At 39.2% G+C, this 11,239-nt stretch overlaps 1 protein-coding gene across 7 annotated transcripts in view; it reads right to left on the bottom strand.

Moving 5' to 3' along the window:
• The window catches only part of SLC24A2 (solute carrier family 24 member 2), a 164,155-nt gene extending 153,166 nt beyond the window's left edge, over window positions 1-10,989 (bottom strand). For 2 of the 7 annotated variants that reach the window (XM_068666420.1, XM_068666418.1), the window contains exons 1-2: window positions 10,794-10,989; window positions 7,950-9,025 (exon numbers count right to left, since the gene is read on the bottom strand). In XM_068666420.1, the coding sequence (XP_068522521.1) occupies window positions 7,950-8,882 (933 nt within the window). In that variant the 5' untranslated portion in view covers window positions 8,883-9,025; window positions 10,794-10,989. Of the gene's footprint in view, window positions 1-7,949; window positions 9,026-10,321; window positions 10,666-10,793 lie in introns of those variants that run through there. The other 5 variants (XM_068666421.1, XM_068666423.1, XM_068666424.1 and 2 more) reach the window with 4 other exon arrangements.
• Between the last annotated feature and the right edge of the window lie 250 nt (window positions 10,990-11,239).

Here is an 11,239-nt window from a genome sequence, read left to right on the forward strand (position 1 = left end):
GACTGTGGAAAGCTTTTTTGAAGTAGTTCAAGTTTTGAATTTTGAAACAACAGTACTTTATTTATTACTGTTTATCAGAAAGCAGTCACTGCGCTTTTTACTTTTTTTGCTTGTAAGAGGTAATAATTTAGTAAGTGTCCAAATCCCACGTTGCCTTACACCATCTTCATAAAATATTCAAATGTCCAACCTGAAGTAACAGACTACAGGAACCCAGACTGTTCAATTTTGGTTTAATGCTGTCAAAAGCTTTCTGCACAGAAGGTCCTTAATTTTTATGGTTAAGCCTGGCTTTTAACAAACACCAGACAAGTAGGACACAGAACTTGCTTTTAAGAACACACCTGATCATTACACTTCTCTACTTCCACATCCATTTTTGTTATAGGGCTTTCTTCAAGATAAACATATTATGTATCTTACAGTAACAAATTCAAATCAGTTATAATCTTTTTCTACAGTTACAGAAGCAAAATGACTCAGTTCTTGGAAACAATTTCAGAAAGAGGAAGGACTCAAAAAGGGGTTGTTCCCATACATTTACAGTTAGTACTGGAACACTAACTCATGCTAAAAAAAAAAACAAAAAAACAACAAAACCTCAGAACATTGGCAGAACATAAGCACTTCATCAATTTTTGGCATCACCTAATTTTTTGGCACCTGAGCCACATACCACTGACTACCTAGGGAGTATCACCATTCAGAACAGCTAAGGCCACTCTAAAGTGTATTGTACCCCAAAACTCACCCTATGCTAGCAACCTCAGTCTTGCAATAACTACTGTCCTTGATGCACCTTCCACCTCGCACAGTTTAGAAAAGACAGGAACCCCCTCTAAAAAGATGACACTCAATATTGCTTTTTCATAGTCATCGAGGTTGGAAAAGACTTTCAAGATCATCAAGTCCAAACATCAGCCTGACCTACCAAGTACTGTGTGCAAACCATAACCCTCAGAGAGGCATCCACAGTATCTTAAATACTTCCAGGGATGGGGACTTTATCACTTCCCTATGCAGCCCAATCCAATACTTCCAACACTTCCTGTGAAGAAACTCTTTCTAATACCCAATATAAGGGGCTGATCTCTTCTCTCTGATAACCAGTATTAGGACTCAATGGTGTGAATCTGTATCAGGGCAAGCTCATATTGGATACTAGGAAAAACTTGACCAACAAGGTGGACAGGCACTGGAGCAGGCTCCCCAGGGAAGCGGCCACAGCACCAAGCCTGCCAGAGTTCAAGTGTTCAGACAATGCTCTTAGATGTATGATTTAATTTTTTTGGTGGTCATGTGCAGAGACTGGAGTTGGACTCAATGATCCTTGTATGTCCCTTCCAACTCTAGATATTCAATGATTCTATGAAACTAAACCTCCCTGGGCACAACTTGAGACTACTTCCTCCTGTCTTAACACTTGTCACTGGAGAAAAAGGACCAACACCTTCCTTGCTGCAGCCTCCTTTCAGGTAGTTGGAAAGAGTGATGAAGTCTCTCCTCAGACTCCTCTTCTCCAGACTAAACAACCCTTCTGCTGCTGCTTATAAGTCTTGTTTTCTACTCTCTTCTCCAGCTTTGTTGCTCTTCTTTGCACATACTTGAGCAGCTCAATACCCTTCTTGTAGCGAGAGGCCCAAAACCAAACACTACATTTGAGGTAAATTCTCACGAGGACCACGTGCAAGGAGACAATCATTTCCCTAGTCCTGCTGGTCACACTGTTTCTGATGCAGGCCAGGAAGACATAGGCTGTCATGGTTACCTGGATACACTGGTTAAAATAGGGCCAGAAAAATTAGTAAAGGCAGATGTGCCTAGCCAATATACAATGAGCAGAGCACTCCCTACATAAGGTGAGTAGTGAACAGGGGAGATCTGCACATAACTGAGTAAAAGTTGAACACTCTCACCACCAGAGCCTGAACAGTTTGTAAAATAAAATAAAATAAAAATTTAAAGCTTTCAATCTTAGCCTGAGAGGTAAATTTTGAGAACCAACTCAGGGAAGATAAGTAGAGGAATATGGGTTAAATGGAAAAGCAGTACTATAGTGCTCCACCTGGGTCTGATATATCTGAGCTAGCCCAGAAGCAAACCTACAGCATCAGAATATCTTTGTTGAAAAGTGAAGTTCCTTCAGTGTTTAAATACCATAAAGAATGCAGACATTTTGAGGACCCGTATTCTGATACTGGGGTTGAAATTCCACCTACAGTATCCCACATCCTCTTGAGGATCTGGACCAAAGTAATCAAGACTGAGATGACAGAAGGAAAAGCATTTATATGCTTCCCAGACTTTGAGAGAGCATTTTTTTTTTCTTTTATTACACTTTCTAGCACAGAGGATTCAATCACATCTGGAGTTCTTCTAAAAGACTGCATGGTGAAAATTTGCCAACACAGCTGGTTTTATGCAGCCTCTAAGAAGTATATCATGACTTCTTTTTAATTACATATGCTTTTTATTTTAAACTGTATTGATACATTTTCCCCTTGCTGTTAAAGATGGCAGGATTTTCCTTTTCTCAGCTTAATCAACAAAGGTTGCTTAATCAATCTTAATGGATGGCCATAATTTAAGAATATTTAGCCTGCTTGGCATTTCCACGTTGTCATTTTATGCTCTTTACCAGGACAAATACATACAAAACCAAGAAATTCAAATGGTGAAAATCACTGCAATCATTGATTTGTCTTCAATAAACTACTGAGAGGTGTTAAAATAAACTGAAAATTGTATCAGTTTTACTGTAGTAATGGTTGCATATTTAATGTGGAAGGCTTTAGGTATGTTAGTAATAACTCTAATTTGTGTCAACAGCACTAATGGTCAAGGCAAATTAAATAACAGTTACTGCCAGTGGACTAACATTAAAGTACCACTGAAGTAACTTTTTTTTTTTAAACAAAAAATAGCAAATAAAATATAATACAAAAATAGGCTTTTATCAAAACTAAACACGTACAAGAACTGTGATGATGCACATGTTCTAAATAAGTACATGTCACAATTCATCCATCTTTTACATATTAGAATGAAAGATTCAGATACTCATAGCTCTATATTCACGTATGTGCTTGCAGGAGCAGACCAACTGAGAAATGTCTGTAGAATAAAACTCCTACCTTTCTATGAAACACCACCTAAAAAAAAAGTATTTTGTTGGTGGTTAGAGAAGAAAGGGTATTACATAGATAGAGCTGCAGCTACCAGGTCTGTGGATTCAGCAAGAAGCCCTGAGAAAGAACTGTTCAGCAGTTCAAAACAACTACAATTAACTCAGACCTTTTGCAAATTCCAGCTTTTCGTTCATGTGGCACTAATAAAGCCAGCAAGTAAAGAACTACCTAAAAATAGTGTTAACAGTCTTTCCTTTAGAATGCAAATACTGCCATTAAATACAATGTCACAACACTTGGGATCGGTATGGATTTTAAAATCCATAAACTCACACACACAAGCTATTCAGGTTTCTTAAGATAACAAAACTGGCAATAAAATAATGTCAAACTATGTCTTGTTGGTAAAAAATACCTCGTTTTCCAAATGCAGTCTTCTATAAATGTAAAAAAACAAACCAAACCAAAAAAAAAACACAAAACAAACAAACAAACAAAAAAAAAACCATAACTGTCTTGTATATACCATAAGTTTTTTATTTAAACAGTACTCTCAGTGAAACAGATGTCATTGCACAATATCCTTGTTCCACTCTCATTCTGTTCTCCTAGTTGCCAAACAGAACTGTTTTGAGCTATTTACCGAGTGATCACATTCAAGTATCTTTGTGATGATCTCCATGCTACATTAAAGGAAAAAGTACTTAAAAACTGAAATCTTACATAATGTTTTATTGTGATTTAATTTACTCAACATGCTTCTGCCACTAGAGACTACCAAGACAAGACTGAGGCCTTCAACAGAAAGTCAAAAAAAGCCTTGTTTTTAACTACTTAACTTTGTACTTCAGTTCTCTCAATTTTCTTCTTCCTGTGCCTCATATGGTTTCATCATTCTGTTTTTAAACACCTTCACACGTCTGAGGAAGATATAGAATTATCACCAAAGTTTCCTTCCCAAACCCCAAAATTCATCTGTTCTTGTAGCTCAGGTTGGAAGGGACTTTTGGAGGGCAAAGTATTATATAGATCGGAAGAGACTTTTAGAGTATCTGGTGGTGGGATTGCACCACCTATTGTAGGGCAAGTTCAGGTCAGTCCACAGAGCTCAGGGACACCCATTAAGGACCCACATTGGACTGCATGTACCACCCTATGTTGTAGAACTTGGCTGTCTGTTTTTTATCCTGTCCTTTCATAATACCTTTCTTCATCATCTTTCCTCCTTCCTTTTCCCACTCTTTTCGCAGTGATCTCTGGAGTTCATTAGTATCAAACTTCTATTAAACTTCCTTAGGAGTGTGATAGGGCAGATTACCCACAGTTCAAACAAAACCATGTAGCAAGACAAAACCAACTATAAATGCAAAAAAACCAACCAACCAACCAACCATACTCTGCTCTCATTAGTGTCATCAAACTGTTGCCAAAAATCCAGTTACCAGCTTTTTCTGAACCTGTACTCCTTTAAGGATCTGAACTCTACTTGATTGAAAGCCTGTGCAGGAAAATAATGAGCACAATGAAATTCACATTGAGCATTCAATATTCATTCACATTTGTACAAGTAACTGATGCACAAAATGATACAACTTTAGAAAAAGTAGGTAAGTTTGAATACTTGCAGAATTTAAGAAAAAAGCAAACAACCTTTAATTCTCAAATATGGGAGAGAAAGGAATCTAATAAACATCTAGAGATACGTACGCATTCTGGCAAGCTTGTGAATGCACATACAACACACAATGGCTAAGCTGAAAAATCATTTCTTATCTAAGACCTTTTCTCATGGAAAATATTTTGTTGACAATGTGAATCTTTCTTCAACCTTTCAAGAAAAATTATAAAAGTACTGAATTTAATATCAAAATGCATTTTAATATCCCAAAGGTTTTTCACCTGCTCAGATTTTTGCTCTTCAATACTTGTTTGCCAGTGAGCCACCTAACCCTTCAACTCTCCAGCATTATGTTGCCTTATTTAGACCTCTCAACTTTGTTGAGCTGCTTTCAGATTACAACACAACATCTTAAAGATAAATATGGCAGTAATGTTTTTAGCAGACCACTTGCCTCTTTAGCAACAGCAGAATCAGAAATGGATAGGCAAAAGTAGTTCAGGTTAGACAAAAGAACAGAATTTTCTATACACTCCTAAAATAAAGTTCTTCCAAGGCAACCTAACCCACAGATTCCAGATCTGCCTAGCAATTCTCTGTCCTAACAGGGGGTAAAAATGTGAAAATATTTCTGTTAGAAACAATCAAGATTGGAAAGCTTGTATTTGAAATACTAATTTGATTATACACAATTTTATTCTGCATTCTTGATGACTGAGAGCAATCTAGGTTAACACTGCAGAAAACAGTCCAAAAGCCAAGACTATCACTTCTGCAGTGCTTCTAATTCCCACTAGTTATGATATAAGGGCACACTGCATTCACCACTAGGCTCCAAATCTCAAACTACAGAAATGTTTTATTCTTCGCTTTAGGCAATAACTTTAGTGCTGAACATCCTACGCATTTCATCATATCATTTTTGTGTTTGTTTGTTTTTCAGAATACAGAGCTTTAGGGAGATTCTTTCCAAAGAACATCATCCGTGACATCCTTGTTATCAGAAAATTAGTTCATTCATCCTACTAAATTCTGTTCAACTGAATACTCATTCATGATACTTATAATTCAGAATGTTAGCCAAATATTCAAAAATATGTCTTTACAATACAGCTTATTAAAAGAAAGACATAGTCTGATACCTTTAGGAGCTATTTTTCAGCAGGCGGCAGAAAATATACCTTAGGTAAATTGTAATCAAATTAGAGCAACTCTTCCACCCCTCTCTACTCCTTAGTGATTTACAAATACATATTTTTTATTATTTTAATTAACTTGAAATCAACTCATGAAAGAAATCTCCATGGAACACAACACACAACTCTTGAGTTTTTAAGAAAAGTAGACAGTTTTCACATTTTCCATTCCCAGCTGATTTCTGTGCACCTCTAACAGGCATAGACTCTAAGTAATTAACCTATCAAACAATAAATGAGTGTTCCAAAATTTTAAAGTCGAAGTACCTAAACTGATTATTCAATGTGAAAATATCCTATGTTCAATTTGACTTACAAATAATTAATTCTTCTGTTCATTTGAAAACAATTGAATGCTTACCATAGTATGTAGCTATTCTATTCAGCTCTAGTTGATTTGCATATTGACTATTGTTTAAGACCAGTTATAAATTCACACAGCCTGCAAATCCAGTTTCTGGACAGATGATAGTGGATTCATTGATTACTGTTGTTTCATAAACCATTGTTTCTTCCTATTATTACACACATTTAGCACAATGTGTGGAAGTACTTACAACGCACCATGAAATAATGCATTATTCACCACCCAACTAATGCAGTTAAAGAAGCATTTCATTCATTAGGGTAAATAGTTTGTTGGTGTTCACTCTTCATTTTCTTTTAAAATCCCAATTACACACTTTGAGAAAGATAAAGATGAGCATGCTGATTTTGAAAGAAGAATGGGACAAAAAGGAAGATATGAAAGTAGAAGAAAGTATACCAAGTGTGAGTCAAATTTGATTAGAAACTTTTTTATTATTATTATTTTTAAAGAGAAAGAGAGGAAATATTATGGTTTTTATTTTGATGTGTTTTTTTTTTCTTTTTTTTTTTTCCAGTGGTTGCAATCCCAACACTGAAAGCACCTGTCTGTACTGTTAAAATATCAATACCTGCCTTCAAAGTTCTGCATATAAGCAGAATCATCAGTATTCTGTAAGTTATAGGCATGTAGTGTCTCTCTTGTGTTATAGAAGCTCAGTCTCTCTGTTCTTCTGTTTATATATCTGTGCACTTACGCCACCAGATTGTCTTTTCTGAAGCACTGATATGGGGTGTTAAAAGAAAGCAACCAGAGTGAACACTTCCTTCTGAGCAATTACTGAATTAAACGAAACAAAAACACTTACCTGATGAATAACCATAATATCATATAAAACTAGGCACTTTGATTTAAGTATTAAACATTCAGTTAACGGTCTGCAAATGTAAGTATTTATGGGTTCCACTGCAAGTGTCCTTAAATATAGCCTCTTTTAAGAAGAGGTCTGTTTAAGAGACGGTAACTGCTGAAGACCCACTGAGCCCCACTGTGCACAAATTCCCTTCTTTACTTATGGCCAAGTATGGGGCCAAAAGTTAGTTTGCTCAGTTGCAAATACTATGAAAGGAAAACCATCCCGATTAAACAGCAGACTCTGCCATTAGGATCACCATTTTTTCAGAGATATTTTTTCACATAATTGCCACTAATTACAACTGAAGTTAGTATTTTATATCAACATCGGTAGATGAAACTTTATATATTGCTCCAAGTGTGTTTGCTTTTTTGAGGAAGAAAGTGCATTAACAGCCTTTAAAAAGCCAGATTGAGTCATGAGATACTCCACAGCTATTGCTACTGCTGAATCCAGAAGCTTAGGGAAAACAAAAACTGTTTTATCTTAGACCTCATCGATGTGTCAAAATGCTGAATATAGGTTTATGTCTTTTTGCTGGTGTTTTGTCTTGCTTTGTGTGCAATTCAGATCACTCTGAAGTTAAAAGCTATTGATTTACTAGGAAGCTACCTCATGTTTTATATTTTCGATCTTATTGGACTGATTAAACAAAAAGACCTTTTAGCAAAACACAGAACTTCTTATATTGCTTATTATACTGTATTTGAGTACTTTACAACAAGGAAGGACTCAGCATTTATAAGACCACTATTACATATATGCTCATTAAAAATTGACCAACCTTTCCTTCAGCATCTGCTGCTGTAACCTTCTCAACCTTGTTCCTGTTTAAAAATTTTTTCACCAATTCTTCTACTTGAACGTTGAACTTCATGAAAGTCACATAGCAAAAATACGCTGTCAGGAGGGTTAGGCTTTCCCACCACATGATTAAGTTATCCAGAAAAAAGATGATTAGCAAGATCAAGTCAACAATGTAAAATGACACATCTCGAAAGAGTGGCCACCAAGTAAGGTTCAAGATCTCTCTAGAAAATAAAGCACACATTCCAATAACAAACAGGATATTGAACACGGCAGATCCCACTATTGTCCCAATGCCAACATTGCTGTGGGATATAAACACTCCTATTAAAGAAGTGAAGAGTTCTGGGGCTGAACCACCAGCAGCCATAAAGGTTGCCCCTGCCACATCATCAGATATACTCAGCTTTTCAGTGATGACAGTCAAGGAAGGAACGAAGAACTCATCACAGACTATGGCTAAGGCTATGAACATATAAATCATTCCAATCACATGGAGGATCACTGCACCCTTTCTTCTTTCTTCAAGAGAGAATAGGTCCTCCGGGTACTCTCCCTTGGCATGATCTGTTGCATTGCCATGCTCGGCTTCATATTTCATAGAAGTAGGTGGATCTGGAACACCGTCTTCATTCTGTTCCTTGAAATCCAACAGAGTTCTTTGGTGACCATGCACCTGCTTTTGGCTATCTAGGCTGCTGGCCAACACCTTGCTATGTGGTTCTGTCTTGAAAAAGGCACTAATTGAAAGAGAGAAAGTACTAATGGCCACTACACTCACGAGAAGCCCTATTATTCTTATCAGTCTTAGTTTTTTCCTAACATTCTGGTGCTGTTTGCAACCAAACAGTGGTTCCTTCAAACACCACTCCTCCAAGACACTAACAACAGTTTTTTTGCAATGAGCCATTCTGTGTTCTTTGTGAGATGCTCAGGGAATCAGATGGAGTGTTTCTTCATACTCTTCTCCAGCTTTGAAGGTAAAGGTGCTTTAAAGATTCTCCCACCATCAAGTATTTTTATTCTTCGTAGGAAGTATTTTCTTCATTCATGCTAAAAAGGACAAGCAGGTATCATTAACATTACTAAAACAGCATGCAGTTAGAAGCTTCTAAAAAGTAATTTACAGACTTGGTTAAATTTAGAATTTAAAGTGGAATGTTACTGGCTGTAACATAATACCCTGGCTCATCCCATCAGACACAGCAACAGCATGTTTGTTTCAGAAGCAACCCGATGGATAAAAGTCTGTCAATACTCAGATCACTTTATGCCTCTCAAAAGCCACTGCTCAGCATTAGGTCTCCGTTGATGACAAAAAGTCCTAGTGGAAAGTAAAAACTGTGCCCAGATGTTGTGTAAAAAAATGAAGAAACTGCTATTCTATCAGCTACACCAAAGATTATCACCTTCTGTAATTACTTTCTACTATGACCATGTAACGTTCAAATCCCAAATGCAGGGGCAGTAATGTATGAAAAAGCAATCAAAGTGTTACAAGCATCTCATCAGACCTCTATGTACCTGAGGCAGTATTAACTGAAATGTTATGTGTGCATAGAGGTCATCGATGTGTGGGTAAGACACTAAACTGTTGGAACAGAATCAAAATGAAGATCTAACACATACGCAGCTTCTTTAATCCCCCCTGCAAAATCTACCCAAGTTTACAGAAGGAATTCAATTTGCTTCTGATCAGCCCTAGGACACTAGCTCGGACTAGCTAACATGAAATTTTCATTCATCTCTGTTTTTGTTTTGATTTATGCCACATTTTTTTTTTTATAACAGTATGAAGTTACAAAGAATACTCCCGTGGTTAAGTGTCTTTTAACAGTGCCTGTCTTACAGATCATGTTACAGAAAATACTTTAAGTTTTCACAAGACTTGACCCTGCAATTTTGAGAATGAAACTGTGGGAGGACTACTCAAGTACACAAGAGTAAGGCATATTAGCACAACATTACTTCTAATACAGGCAAAAACTGTTGAATGATAACAGGTGCCTTGATTACTTAATTTGAACAATATAATGCAGAATTTAGTTATATATACATTATGCATAGTAAGTTGCATTTTTTAGGATACAAAATATAAAATAATTTATAAATAAAATTGAATATCAGTAGTATGTATTACTCTGCAAAAATACTTTGTTACATCACTTATTCAAGGCATTTACAGCAAAAGCTGAATACTGAAGAATATACAAGATACTGATTTTGTATTCTCAGATAGAGAATTGCAACTATTATACACAGTTATCTACACAAAAGTTACTCAGTCACGTGCAGCTTTTCCTGTTCTTTTACGCACAGCTCCCATGCTAAGATGTCATAGAGACATACTCCATCTGCAAGGCGCAGCACCGCAGCAGAGACAGTTTTATTTTCCACCTGAGAGTTACCGCTCACCATCCTGCCGTAAAAACACCGAACAGGGCGGGCAGCGCACCCTTGGCGGCGGAGGGGCCGACCCCCCGGCATCCCGATAAATCACGACACGGGGCAGCTCGCCCCAGAGGGCGCACGGCGGCTCCCACCTTGGGGGCTCCCCGCGCCCCCTGCCCTGCCGCAGCGCATCGCCTCACTTAACCCAACTTCGCACCGCTCCGCGCCCCAAAAACTTTTCTCCTCCCCAAAGCGAGAAGCCTGCCCAGCCCAGGGAACATCCACCCAAGGGCACTAGTCCCGAAGAGCAGCGGCGCTGCCCCTCCCGTCCCCTCGGCGGCCGAGCATCCCCCCCAGGGAAGCCCGTCCGGGGAGCGGGGACCCCGCGACCGCCGCAGCCGCAGCCCCGACCGAGCACTGCGGCGCTCACCCCAAGGTGCGCTGCGCTGCGCTCCGCACCGCCACCAGCCCCGGCTCCGTCTCGGGCATTGGCGGCCCCTCGCCGCGCTGTCTGCGGCGGGCGGCGGCCGCGGGACCCGCCCCGCACCGCCCCGCACCGCCCCGCACAGGCGGGGCAGGCAGCGGACCGCCCCCGCCCCGGGATGCTGGGGGTGTCTGGGCCCCCCCCTGCGACTCCCGGCCGGGGGCAGTTTTGGGGTAGTGGCAGGGAAAGGGTGGGGAGGGCGCCGTGCGCCCCCGCGGCTGGGTGAGGCGGTGGAGGTGAATAGTGCTGATCCTCAAGGAGAGGGGTGGGTTTATACAAGCAGCGTCTCCCCCATCAGCGCGCCCCTTATGTTGTGCGGAGGGAGGTCAGGAAATGAGGGAAAAGAACGCTGCATTTTGGTCCCGGTGCTGAGGAAGGAGACGTGTCCACTG

The sequence above is a fragment of the Anas acuta genome, chromosome Z (genome assembly GCF_963932015.1).
Source record: "Anas acuta chromosome Z, bAnaAcu1.1, whole genome shotgun sequence".
NCBI classification, from domain to species: domain Eukaryota; kingdom Metazoa; phylum Chordata; class Aves; order Anseriformes; family Anatidae; genus Anas; species Anas acuta.